This window comes from Mastomys coucha, unplaced genomic scaffold, assembly GCF_008632895.1.
Source record: "Mastomys coucha isolate ucsf_1 unplaced genomic scaffold, UCSF_Mcou_1 pScaffold8, whole genome shotgun sequence".
NCBI classification, from domain to species: Eukaryota; Metazoa; Chordata; class Mammalia; order Rodentia; family Muridae; genus Mastomys; species Mastomys coucha.
Genome location: NW_022196914.1, coordinates 33,940,071 through 33,954,383, shown reverse-complemented (window position 1 = coordinate 33,954,383; position 14,313 = coordinate 33,940,071). Strand labels below are relative to the sequence as shown.

At 43.2% G+C, this 14,313-nt stretch overlaps 1 protein-coding gene across 8 annotated transcripts in view; it reads left to right on the top strand.

The window, feature by feature from the left end:
• The window catches only part of LOC116083335, a 12,637-nt gene extending 1,006 nt beyond the window's left edge, over positions 1-11,631 (top strand). Inside the window, exons 1-5 of one of the 8 annotated variants that reach the window (XR_004115669.1) lie at positions 27-4,693; positions 4,922-5,034; positions 7,226-7,322; positions 7,943-8,053; positions 10,764-11,631. Coding sequence is in view for 4 of the 8 variants with exons in the window: in XM_031360114.1 (XP_031215974.1) it covers positions 4,496-4,693; positions 4,922-5,034; positions 7,226-7,322; positions 7,939-8,217 (687 nt within the window). In the remaining 4 variants the exon portion in view is untranslated. Of the gene's footprint in view, positions 1-26; positions 4,694-4,921; positions 5,035-7,225; positions 7,323-7,938; positions 8,657-10,718 lie in introns of those variants that run through there. The other 7 variants (XM_031360115.1, XM_031360116.1, XM_031360114.1 and 4 more) reach the window with 7 other exon arrangements.
• The last annotated feature ends 2,682 nt before the right edge of the window (positions 11,632-14,313 follow it).

Genomic DNA, 14,313 nt, shown 5'->3' with positions numbered 1-14,313 from the left:
GGGGGGGGGGAGGTTCCTGCCAGGAGAGCTGACTGACTTTGCTAGACTACTGGTGAGGTGGCGCAGTCATGAAGTGATTCAGGTAACCTGAGGTCCAGGAGTTGACTCTCGGGTCCCTTGAGCTCTTAGGACCCAGCCCCTAAACTTTCTCGCCCGCACCTGCTCCCTTTCCCCAAGTGAGGGGGGTCGGTGGCCAGGAAGGGCAACTGGTACGATGGATGTGAAGGAGCGTCAATGGGGGGCGCTTGGGACGCTCGGCGGTTAGGGGTCAGGTGTAAGCTGGCCCGGGAGGGGGCGCCCGCCCAACAGGTGTCTCCTTGAAGCTTGCTAGGTAAAGCGCAAGGACGCTGCCGGCTGGGGCGCGGGCCTGAGCTCAGATCTGCAGCCATTCTATCCGCGGAGCTAGTAGAGGGCGGCAGAGTTCTCCCGCGTGTGAGCGCCAGGCTTCCGCGGAAGCCTGGGCTCTGGCGCTCCAACTCCTGCAGCCGCCAGAGCCGTGACACCGAATGAATGCTGTAGTCAGCCAGGCTGCTTTTTGTCTTGTCCCAGGTCCCAGGGAACCAGGAATCAATTGTAGTGATGGACTGGAGATTTATGTTTTCCTGGGCCTTTGGCTGGCAGGCAGACAAGTTTATCACGTTGGTAGGAACTTTCCAGGCACTCAAACGCTGCCACCACCACACACCCTCCCCTCACTTTCCCCTGCAGACCTCTGAGGCCCTTTCAACAGTCTCAGTGCACGTGCACAGCCCACTTCCTATTATACCTCCGAGCTACCTACTGCCTAGCGTCTACTACGGTGCAGACCCTGGGTAGGGCATCCTCATTCAAGGGAGAGAGAGGGAGGGAGGGTGGGAGGGAGGAGAAGGGAAGGGAAGAGGTCACTACCTAGCACCCCAGTACAGGGCAACTGGGTGGAGCCAAATCAGTTTATTCAGACATTTTTGTTTTCGCGGGAAGGGATTCTTTTGGGAAGGGGCCCTCTGTGAGATCTCAGGTACTGAATAACAAACAACTACAAATCAGGCTGAGGGTCTTAGCCTCCAATTAGATTGGTTTCAGGGGTTTTTTTTTATATGAAATATCTTATTTTTACCAGAGGAATGATTGTCAAGATCTTAATCTTTTCTAAAGATTAGTTTCCTGACCTGCTTTCAATTTTAATGGAGATTACACTACATTTTCCTTCTGACCTATGCCAGGTATGGAGGAGAAAGCAGCACACACACACACACACACACACACACACACACACAGTGTATGTATATATGTTACATATACGTGAATGTAAACATATGTATAAATATGTATATATGCATGCATGTATATACACATACATCTCTCACCATATATACACATATATATGTACATATATATGTATATATACATATATATGTACACATATATAATCAGTAGACTGAAGCAGGTCTTTGTGCTGATTCAGACACTAATTACATAACTAGACAAATGTACTTGATTTTGGAGGGTCTCCTCCTACCCACAGACATCGAGAAAGTGCAACCCTATTAAGACCAAGGCCCCCTGTATTTCCACTGTATTTATCTTTCACCAAAATCTTAAATGCCTGTTACTGTTGTCTGTTACTAATAGAAACAGCCTACCTTGTGCAATTAAACAGTCAGTCGAATCTGACTACATGACGATTTTATTGGTAGTGACTGTGGCAAATTAAAATACCTATACAGGGACATTAACTCCTGGGTTTCCATTGTTATTGGGGCATTAAAATTCTGGCTTACATGAATGCTTCCAAACTTTGTAAAAGCCTATTTCTCTTCTCTTAGGTTAACGTTGCCTTAGTCTAAAACAACAACGTCAATGAGGAAAATTTACTTTCCAAGTATTGAGCCTGGGCAGACAATCCTCACTGCTACTGGGGTGACAGTGTTATCTCAAACTGCTCTTGGTTTCCAGTTTCAAAAGAGGCCCGGATGTTGTGCTTCAGGGTAGGAGGGGAGTTCAGATGTACCGGTCTCTTAGGAATCCGGTGCTTGGCTCCTCTTTCTCCAGCTACATACATGGAGTGAACAATGTATGACGTGTAGCAAAATCGAGTGACTGCTTAGAAAGCGGTTACCCAGGCTGTGGGTACTTGCTGTGGACCCTCCCTCACATCTGTAGTGGAGTTAAAAACAAACCATGTTACCCAGAGCTTCACACAAGTAGAGGCAGAAATATTTAGAGTTGGCCCTGGCTATCGACTCTTTCAAGCTGCCCCCGTTTTCTGTGGAGGCCACTGGTGGGTCAAATAGTAAGGGCAGGAATGGAGGATCTTTCTGGGTAAGAAACTGGTTTTGAAGGCCCAGGCGCTGGCTTGACACTGTCCTATCCCATGGTTTTCAAGAGACGACATGGGCTAAAGTCGCGCGGCGGCCGGCGAGGGGGCGCTGTGGCCCGCGCCTGCTGGCTTAGACCCAGCTGCCGAAACCAGGCGCTGCCACCGTGCCACCGACGCGTGGCTGACGCCCCGCCAGTGGCCAGATTTGTCTCGTTCTACGCCTGTTTCATTCGGGAAATAAGGAAAACAATAACACCAGGGTATTTCAATAAAGCTAGAGCTCTCATGATTATTCTGTTTCAACTCTGGCCTCCGTAGCTTATACAAGTTTGGGGCCCAAAATAAGCTGCCACTTTGGTGCGTACAGTTTTTTTTTTTAATCTTAAAATGAAACATTCACTTTTAAAGTGAGTTTACTTTAATGAAGGAAACTTAAAATGTAAGTTTCAAGTCCAAGTCCTATCCTGTTCTATTAGCAGCCAGGACTTTCTGGCATGTGCATGTCGTTGCTCATCAGGACAGAAAGGAGAGATGAAGTCAAGCTTTGCTTCTTTTTTTCTTTACGTTTCGTTTTTGTTTTGTTTTGTTTTAAAGATTTTTTTTTCAGTACACCGAACTTTAAATTCCACATGCAAAGGAAGTCTTCCTCGGGCTTGCATTATATTGAGGCTGCATCGGTATTTCTAGTTTCTAAAGCCAACGCGGTTTCCTGGAAAGCGCGCACGCAGGACAGTCCCCCGAAGGTGAGGGGCTCTTTAATGTCCGCATCCTGGAAAGAGAAGTCTGGGCCCCATCTGGGGTTCTCAAACCCGTCTGCGAGGCCTGGTCTCCCTGGCGGGCACAGGAGGCGGCTGCCCCTGCCGAGCCCGGATCTACTTTCCGTCCCGAGCTGGGGCGACGAGGCGGGTGGCGGGTGGGGGGGGGCGCACTCTTTTCTTGTTCTTGTTCCCCTCTCAAGGATCGAGAATTCAACTAAGCAGTGCTTTCTCCTTTAACCATCCTCGCTCCCTCGCTCCAGAACCTGGTCAGTCCTCAACTCGGCTAACTAGTCTCTCCTGGTTTTTCGTTAGTGGGGAGCATGAGTTCTCCCCGGTAGAAGCCCCGCTTCAGACAATCTTCCTGAAGTTTCTTTTCCGCACGAGTCCGGACAATTCTCCACATCTGGCTGCTGTTCTCACCCCTGTCTGCTGGTGTCCTGCTTCTGTCGCTCCTTTTCTCTCCTCTTGTCTCTCAACTGCGATCGTGGCCTCCCCCCGCCCCCGCGGTCCACTAGTGTTCTGGGAAAGGCGTCCACGAGACTCGGCCCAGGGTTTTGCGCCCCGCCAGGAGGTGGCCGCGCTGGTCAGATCCAGGAGTCCGCTGCGCCGCCAGGAGGGAGCGCAGCGCGTGCAGCCTGAGAGCCCGGCAAAGACTGGACTAGGGATGTTGCCTTCCCCGGGACCGTGCTAGTTTACCGTCCCAGAACCTGTGAGGGATTTAAAAGGGAACATTTCAGCACCGGCTGAGAGCAGCTAAGCAACTTCACAGCCGGCTCCTCTGGGCCCGTGCTGCAGACCCAGCTCCTGACCTATAGAAGCAGAGCTCCGATTCCTAGGGCTTGCTTACTCTTGGTCTTGGAAGACCCTTTTCATGAACCCTCGGTAGCGGCTCTGGGCTCTGCGGTTAAGTTTGCAGCCGCCAGAGCCTGCCATTCAAGCTTGGCCCCGTGAGCAACTGCAAACCTGCCTGAGCCTGGGAGGAGTCTTTGCTGGAAGGAAAGCAAGGCAAGAAAACCGAGCTTCTCTAAGTCTTTCTCCAAGAAAGCAGGTCCTGCAGAGTCTGGTGAGGCTGGGCTTAATTTCCACCTGCCATTTCTCACTGGTATGTCCAAACAACTCTCCAGGACATAGTCTAGGTGGCAGGTAACCATGAACACACCGTTTTCTCACGCTCTCACAGAATGCTCTTACATACCCGGGAATGTACTGTAAGGAATATTATAATATTATGTATTGTAAGGAATATTATAGTATTATAATATTATTTTAAGAAAAAGGAGGAATGTGGGGAGTGAGTGAGAGAGAAAACAAGGCAGGAATGCAGATTATTTTAAAGTGGATAAATCTGAATTAAAAATAAACTGCACTGGGAGATTGGTGCTGGTACAAGGTGGGCAAGGATGTAGAGTCACGAATTCTGGAGTAACATTGGGAGAAAATGTGCACACTTCCACACCTAGAAGAACCTGGAAATGACTGGATCCACTGTGCCAGGGAAGGCCTCCAGACAAAGAGATGCACTCCTCAAAATCCAAGCAAGACCAGGGCAGAAGTTACCCCAACCATCTGGACTATGACAGCTCAAATTGCTTCAAAGAATTGGGAGGAACATCTAGTGACATCCGAAAAGTCAGAGGTAAGAGTTGCTGTCTGCCCACCTTACTGCACACTACATAGGAAACGCCACATGGATGCTGGGGAGACTGTGGCACAAGGTAGCAGACCTTCCAGGGGACAGCACAAAATGATGCCCAGGGAGAAGCCAGTCAGGTCAGCAGGAGATTGGAGAGCAGGAGATGAGTACAGAGAAGGACAGTGATGAAGATGGAATTTAAAAACAAGTGGCAGTAATTTGTGCTTCCAGACAGATCAAGGGGACCTTGGAGGACCATCTGCATCCTACTTCAGGAGTGAGATACCTGTGCAGGGCCCAGCTCTGTCAGTAGGGGTCTGTCCTGAAAGACACTCCTGGAGTGGGTAAGTAAAATTGCAGGACCCTAACAACTCTTAGCCGGGAAGGGCTGTTGCATGAAGATATATTGCTCTGCACTTTTCCTTTGTGTGAGCTATTTTATGTTTCTCAAATATTTACAATTCGGTGCTAGCCTTACAAAAGAGCATCCTAGGTGTGGGGAGGGGGATGCTTGACTTAAAAAAAAAATCTCCCTCTTAAACATTTTAATTCTGTGTCTCCCTTTATAATAAATACATACATATTGAGTTTGCAGTTTAACCTTTAAAACAAATGACATCTGTGTGTGTGTGTGTTTCTTAGGTGGAGTTGTTTGAGGCATGGGAGGGACCTGGGTAGGGTGTTTTCCTTACAGGAACTGTGGGATGTGGCCCTGCTCTGATCAGAACTGTACACACAGGAATTCTGCAGGTCATAGATTCTGCAAGAAGTCTAAATGCAGGCAGGACACCTGTACACTTCTGTTGGAAGTGCCTTGCCTCTGCTCTGTATGGGATTCTAGCACCAGCACCACAGTGAACAGGGAATGCATTTTAGATAATTCAAATAGCAATTAGAGAGGGGATATCAGGAGGTAGGAAGCTAGGGGAAGAGCTTGTGGAGGGAGCAAGAAGCCTGACTGGGAAAGGGAGGCAGAAGCAGGGAAGGAGAAGGCTATCCTCCTACTGCAGACATTCCCAAGCTTCCTCTCTCTCCAAGACTGGGACACAGAGCTTCTCTAGAAACAATGGCTGTAGGCTCTGTCCACTTGCATGCCTCTGACTCTGCAGCCAGAGGAATGGGGTATTTGCAAACCCACATCCCCATAAAGCCCTTGTACTGCTAGAGAAGCCCTTCACCATGGTCTTTCCATATAACCTGCCACAGAGGCAGAGAGGACAGCAATATGTTTCTAAGGCTTTTCTTTGTTCTGTGGATCAAACCTGATAAGCCTGAAGGCTTGGGTTACTGCCACTACTGTCTGTCCCCTCCTGTCCACAGCAGGGCTTCTTCTACTGACTGCTGCTTTCTCAGGAGTTTATAGGGGCAATGTTGTCATCAACGGGGCTTCTTGCTCCATGGCTCTCCTCAGTTTCTGCCACTGCCTCTATGCCAGCCTGCCTAGGCACTAGAGAAGCACTGATGAAATGAATGCACATATGCGAGATAACTGTCTGTCTCTTGGAATGTTATTTCTGGAAGGCATTGGGGTGGGTATGGAGCATGGAGGATAGAAAACAACCATGGTGTAGATGGTTCTTTTAGGTGCTGACTCCCAGCCCCACCTGCACTTGACTATGCAGCCAGTCCAACTCCAGTCATACTCCCTCATAGCAGCTTGGGCTTCTGAGGATAAAGTAGGATCAGCCTGGGAAGCCACGTTTTTAAGGACTCTTGTGCTTTGCATGTCACCATAGGCTCAGTGTTTAAATCCTTGGTCCCCAGATGGTGTTGCCATGGACAACATTGGGTGGTTGGTTATGGAAACAGTAGGAGGCAGAGCCTATGGAAGTGGGTCACTTGGGCTGGGCCTTGGCGTTGCAGCCTGGTTCCACTTCCTCTTCAGTCTTAGTTTCCTGTGTAGAGATACATTCTGACCTGTTACACCCCTTGTTGTCAAGCCCTGCCCTTCTCCATGATGTAACTGTTTCCCCCTTGTACTGTAAGCCTCAATAAATTCTGCTTTCCTTAAATTGGTTTTATCAGGTGATTTTTGTCACTGCAACTAGCAACCAAGGCGGGGCCCAATAGATAAGACTATTTCAGGTAGCTTTTTGTTTGTTTTTAAAACACAGTCTCTCTATGTATACCTGGCTGCCTTGGATCTCACTGTGTAGATCAGACTGGCTTTGAACTCATAAAGATCCATCTGCCTCTGCTGGGATTAAAGACATGGGTCACCATACCTGTGTTAGCATTTCATTTTTAAAATACATTTGTGAGTTAGCAGTCATCCCCAGACTTTGTATTCCTTGAGCAAAATGTACACATGGTTTCATTTTCTATCTCAGATTACCTGCAGGTGTCCCTGAAAGGGCAGATGTCACAGCAGCTGAATGAATAAATATTGACACTTTGATAAAAAAGAAAGTTAAATAAAAGCAAATTTAATTTTGATATTTTTAGTAAAAAGTACCATAATGGAAGCAAGTTATAAGCACCTTATTTAAATACTTACCTAATTTAATTATTTATTTGTGTGTATTTTTCTTGCAGGTATGTATACGTGTCACATGTGTGCAGTGTCAGAGGAGGTCAAGAGAGGGACACAGATTCTCTAGATCTGAAGTCACAGATGATTATGAGCGATTATGTAGGTGCTGGGAATTGAACCTGGGGCCTTTGAAAGGACAGCAAGTGCTCTTAACTGCTGGTCCATCTCTCCAGACTCTAGGCCAACATTTTTCTTTCTCTTATTGAAAAAAGTATTTAATTTCTCTTCTTTCCTCCTTCAAAATCCTCCCATATATCCCTTCTTCCCTTCATTTAAATTCATGCTGCCTTTTTCATTTAATTGTTGTTTCATGTCTATCTATCTATCTATCTATCTATCTACCTATCATCTATCTATGTATGTATACACAATATATGCCTCTCTCTCTACACACACACACACACATATATATATACATATATGTATGTGTGTATATATATATGTATATATATATCTCCTAAGTTCATAAATACAACCTGATCAGTCTGTACAGTGTTACTTGTATGTATGTTTTCAGGGCTGACCATTTGGCACTGGATAACCAACTGATATGGTGTTCCTTGGGGAAGGCTGTTTCTTTCTTAGCTTTCCTAACTTAATTTTTAAAAATTTATTTTAAAATGTGTGAAAAGGAGATTCTCATAGCCCTGTGCTTTCACTGCTTCTTATGACAGTATTTTGTGTAATTGCTGACTGCTTTTTTTTTTTTTTTCAGATAGAATATCATGTGTCTCAGGCTGGTGTGTCTTTCACTCACTATATAGTCAAAGGTGACCTTGAAGTCCTGATTGACCCCTCCCGCCTTCACTTTCCCAGTCCAGGGATTACAGGTGTGCACAACCACCTTCAGCTCTGGGAAGGTTTTGTATGCATTTGTTCTTGTGTACACAGAGCCCTGGGTTCCATTCTACTGTTGGAACCCCTGCCCCCAGATCTCTGTTTAGCGTCATTGACCTCCATGTGTGGAATATATCAATTTGACTCATACCTTTAATCTCAGTACTCATGATGCAGAGGCAGATAGATCTCTGTGAATTCAAGGCTACCTTGAATATTAAAATCCCAGGGGCACACTTTGAAACAAACCAGCATTTCATTGTGGCAGGACATTTGTTCTCAAAAGTTGAAGATGTAGATCAGTGGTAGAAATCTTGGCTGTCTCATGGAAGGTCTTAGATTCAACTCCCAGAGCAGTGAGTAAATCAATGAGTGCATACAGATGTTCTTGTTTTCCGGATGTCAGATGTTGCTGGTCTTCTGCACATTTGCCAACTTCCTACTCTTTTAATCACATGTTATTTCCTCCTAACTACTCCCTTACCAGAGTTTTGATATCCTTTAATAGATACACAGTTCACAAAGTTTTCCTCCTAGGCTGAGTTGGACTTCCAAATATTTATATTTTATTAGTGGAGTTTCTTTATAAAACAAGATTTGACATTTTGATGTAAAATCTTTTCTTTTTAATATGTCTGCATGTATATATATGCATGCATGTATAACCATATGTTGTGTGTGTTTATTCATTTCTATGTGCATATTTGTATGTGTATATAGTTTTTAGGTGGTGGCTATGTGTATGTGTATGAGTGCATGCATATGGGTATATATGTACATGCACATGGCCACATGTATTTGCATATATGTGTGCACATGGTTAGGTGTGTGTATATATGGACATATATATGTATGTGAACATGAGCATGAGTATGTACACATATATACATGTATATTATGTTCTTAGGTGATGATGTGTATATTCTTTGAGTGTACTTGGGCAAGTGTGCATGAGTGTGTGTGTGTGTGTATGTGTGTGTGAGTGTGGAACATGGGTGTGAGTATGTGAGTTTGTATGTAAGCATGCATGTGTGTATGTGTGAGCATGCATCTCTGTGTGTGTGAGTGTATGTATGTGTGTGCATGTTCCATTTTAAAAGTATGTGTCTAGTCTAGAACCTTACTAACACATGTAGATCTATTTTGTTTCAGTTTGGCAGTTACTATAGCATCCCAGCTTATGTGTTCTCCACCTAGGCACAACATCAGCCCCTTCCACTGTCTTAAAGTTGTTTTTGGAAACTCCATGTCCTTTTCATTGCATGTAAATTCTGAATTACATGCAAGTTCTTTGAAAATTCTACAAAGGGCCTCCTGAGGTTTGAGTGGAATTTAATTGACAAGAGAGATCAATTTTTGGAGATTGCTTTCTTAAAAGCATATTGACTCATTCAATATGTAAATATTACAAATCTTTTCTTTTAGTCAGATTTTTAAAATTGTTTTCTTGGGATTGCTATATGACTTTTGGTGTACAAACTTTTTTTGTTTATATTCATTAACATTATTCCTCAACATTTTATTCATTTATTTATTTGCTATTGAAATATAATTTTTTAAAAATCATAATTATAGAACAGTAAAAGTGAGGGCTTTGTTTTGTTTTTGTTACTTTGTTTTGTCTTTTGTTTCTTGTTGTTTTTCTAGACAGGATTTCTTTGAATAACAGAGTCCTGGTTGTGCTGGATTCACTTTGTAGACTAGGCTGGCCTCAAACACAGTACTTTTCTCTGTCTCCTGAGTGCTGGCATTAAAGTTATGCACCACTACACCTGGCAAAATCTGAGTTTTGTATATTGACTTTATATTTTACAGCCTTGCCAGAATCTAACAGTTTATTACATTACCTTTTAGTAGATTAAAAAAAAAATCTGTAAACTATTGTGTTGGTTGTCCACAATAATTTCTCTTTCTTTTTCTGATTTACTTACTTTCTTTTTCATTAGTTATAAAATATTAATTGTGCCCGGCAGTGGTGGTTCATGCCTTTAATCCCAGCATTTTGGAGGCAGAAGCATGTGGACTTCTGAGTTTGAGGCCAGCCTGGGTCTACAGTGTGAGTTCCAGGACAGCCAAGACTATACAGAGAAACCTTGTCTCTAAAAACTAAAAATAAATAAATAAATAAAATATTAACTGTATGGAATAGTGAACTTCATTATGACATGTTCATACTGAATATAAGGTACTTTGATCACAGTGGCTCCCCTGTGCTCATCACTGACCTCCAGCCCTTCCCTGCTGACCTCTCCTATGCTTTGGAGGTTTCCCTTCTACACTCCTGTCTTCTTCTTTTTAGATTCCCCATGTGAAAGGCAGTGTGAAACACTTCTTTCTGAATCTAGCTTATTTTACTTAACATAATGGATAATGTCAAGTCCCATTCACTTTCCTGTGAATGTCGAGATTTCATTCTTCTTTATGGCTTAAAAGAGAAGTTCTAGGGCCTAAGAACATGAGGTCATCAATGGAAATAAATATTGGGCATGGACACAATTAGGATTTAAAAGAGAAGTTTCCTAGCATGTTTAAGTGGAAAACGGCTTTTGTGAATAGCAGTTATACTTCCTGGACCTGGTTTTCCACATATAATGAAAAAATTCCATTAAATTCTACTAATATGTGTTTCACTAATTGATTTTCAAATGTTGAACTCAGGTTGCATTATTGAGGCTTCCTTCACTGGATTTGACTATTTTGCAGACCAGTGTCTTTCATGAGCATAGAACCCAAATCCTCAAGCATGTCCATGAATGAAGCTCAGCAGTGCATCAGTGGACAGGACAAATCTTCAAACATGTTCGTGAATGAAGCTCAGCATCAATGGACAGCGCAGTATCGGGAGACAAGTTCTTTGTAGGAACTTGCCATATTAGCAGAAAATAAAACAAAACAAAACACATGTGACCATTTCAACATTTTTAACTTGTTGTTGTTGGAGTTGTAGCTCTGTGGTAGAGTGCTTGCCTATCAACACTGTAATTGCAACCCCAGCACTGCAAAACAAACAAACAAACCAACAAAAGCAGTTTCTTAGTCAGGGTCATCCAGGAGACAGCAGGCAAGATAAAACCTTTAACTTGCTGAATGAACCTGGGGAACAAGGTAGGCGTAACCCCTTCTACTCAACATTGTACCACACAACTCAGTTTGAGAAGGTGGTCCTACGCACAGACAGACAAGTGAGATACTCAAAAAGTGTCTACAAAAAATCCCAAGCTGTCTTCAAAATGTTAACTTCACAAGAGACTTTACCATGGTTATAGGATAAAAGCTTGTCGTGGTTTAAGTGAGTAATATCCTCCTCATGTGTCTGAACACTTGGTCCCCATGGGGTGGCACTGTTTGGAGAGGTATTGGCACCTTGATGGAGGAAGTATGCCACTGGAGGGGTGTGGATTTTGAGAGTTTATAACTTTGCCTCACTTGTAGTTTACTCGGCTTTCAGTATGTGTGGATTGAAATGTGGTCTCTCAGCTGTCTGCTTTGACTGCCTGCTAGCATGCCATTTCACCATTGTGGACTTTATCCCTCTGGAACTGGAAGCCAAAATAAATGTTTTCTTCCACAAGTTGTGTTTGGTCATGGTATTTTTATCACAGCAACAAAATTAACTACTACAAATGTCCTCGTTTTTAAAACCCATTGTGTTTCTGAATTAGAACATGAAACACTATGTTTAATTTTTAAAATGTACTCATAGTATTATCAAAACATTAAAATAGTATGGATAAAAATGAAGTCAGACACAACCCAGAGAACCACAGCACAAAGTGGAAAGCCATTGAAGGAGTTACAATATAACAGGATCACCACAGCTGTGGCTGGAAATGCAGCTCTGCTGAGAAGCTCATTGGTCAGGTGGGATGGGAATCAGTGAACTCTCAGTTAGCATCCCAGGAACTGTCTTTACAAAGTTGAGAAGGACTGATGACATCATTTCTTCCCTTGCTGTGAGGCCACAGAATCAACACTTTCTGGTGCAGTGTAGAGAGGAGACACAGAAACTGAAGGAACCAATGGAGGATCCAGGAGAGGCACACAGAGATCTTATCTATTAACTCTGAAATAAATGTTCTGACACAATAAGTCCATATGCAGGGAAAGGAGCAAATTAACAATGCTTGTTACCTCAGAAAGGTAACAGAGTCATTTTGAAACTCACAGAACGAAACACACACATACACACACACACACACACACACACACACACACACACACACACACAGAATAAATAAATTTTTAAGAGCGAGAAAAGCAAGTCACAGGCAATCTTTGTATACACTGTATGCCATTATTAATTAATATCATAGTTTTTTCTTTAGCGAGATATTTATATTGGCAAATGCATTTAGTAAGATAAAACAACTTAAAATTTTCAGCTTTTAAACAGTCCTCAAAGAAGACATAAAAATTGTTAGTACTTTGAGAACATTTAACATCACCAGTCATAAAGGAGCATCAGTTTGAATCCTAGTGATAAGGCCAGGACAAGTCCACTAGAATGGCTAAATTTAAAACACACACTATGAAATGTGGATAAGAATGGAATACGGAGACAGTTGAGTGTCGTGGGTAGCTGCAAAGCAGAACACTGGCTCTGCATGTAACTTTGAATTGCCACTATTATGGGGAACTACCAACTAATCACCCACTCCCCAACACACACATACCAAAGATACCTTCTGACTCATAGTCATGGTAATCATGTAATAGCAAAATCCAGCAAATGAGTGGGCCACTAAATTTTGGTCTATTCAGACATGCAGGTTTTAAAATGTGTAAACGACGTGTCAGGGATCAATCCTGCAGCAGTGAGTTAGTGGCAGACATACGGATGCGGGATCTGACTGCCTCCCTGTGCATCCTGTCTTCACAACAGGCTTACAGACAGTGTCCATGGTTATGGAGGTCACCTGGGACCAAGGGGTGGTGGTAGGAAAGAAGGAGGATTTTTATAAGAATGGCGTTGACGTGGATTCACCACATATAAAAAATATTAAATGTAGTGGTTGGGCTTCACATGGTATATAAATTTCATCTCCATTAACAAAACAGACTGCTTATGCTTTTGCTGAAATGATGAATTAATATTTAAATACTCACTGAAGAATTCATATTTGCATGACAGAGTCTATAAAACTCTTGCCAAAAGCAGTTGTTCCCAGCCACACTTATCTGATGGTAGATGGGGAATATTCTGGTTTTATTCTAACTAAATTTTTAGATAAATTTTTTATTTTTGTTTTTGTATATGTGTGTATATATTTGTGTGTATATGTCAGTGTGTCTCTGTATGCGTATGAGTTTCTCTGAGTGTATATGAGTTTGTCCATGTATGTGCTTGTTTATGCATGTGTCCCTGTGTGTATGTGAGTGTATCTTTGTGAGTGCATGTGATATGTATCTTTGTGTGTATGCCATGTATCTGTGTGTATATGTGTGTGTGCCTGTGTATATGTGTTTGTGTGCCTCTGTATGGGTGTGTGTCTGTCTGCATCAGTGTGTGTGTTTCTCTGTGTGTATTTCTGTCTCTGTGTACATATGTATATGTGTGTGTTTATATGTGCATACCACATTAGTTTAAGTGCTTGTGGAAGCTAGATAAAGTCTCTGGATTCTCCTGGAGCTGGAGTTGCAGGCAGTATAGAACTATCCAGTGTGGGTCCCCTGGAAGAACACCAGCTACTCTTGACAATGGAGCCACCTCCCAAGTCCTTGCTTCTCATATTACATTTGTTACCGGGAATGTGTTACACTGGTCCTCTTCCCATTCTTGAGATTTAACTCCTGGGTACCTGTGCTTGCTAGTTTTATGTCAACTTGACAGTCTAGAGTTATCTGAAAGGAGGGAAACTCAATTGAGAAAATACCTCCATAAGGTCCAGTTGTAAGGCATTTTTAAAATCAGTGATTGATGGGAGAGGGCCCAGCCCACTGTGGGTGGTGCCATTCCTGGGCTGATGGTACTACATTCTATAAGCCAGCAGTCTGAGCAAGTCATAATGAGCAAACTAGTAAGCAGCATCCCTCCATGGCCTCTGCATCATGTCCTGCCTCTAGGTTCCTGCCCTTGTTTGAGTTCCTGTCCTGACTTCCTTCAGTGATGAACAGTGCTGTGGACTTGTAAGCCAAATAAACCTTTCCTCCCCAACTTGCTTTTTTGTTGTTGTTGTTTCTTTTGTTCACAGTGTTTCATCCCAAAAATAGAAATCCTAAGACAACATCTTTGCTATTTTGGTGTTTTATTTCT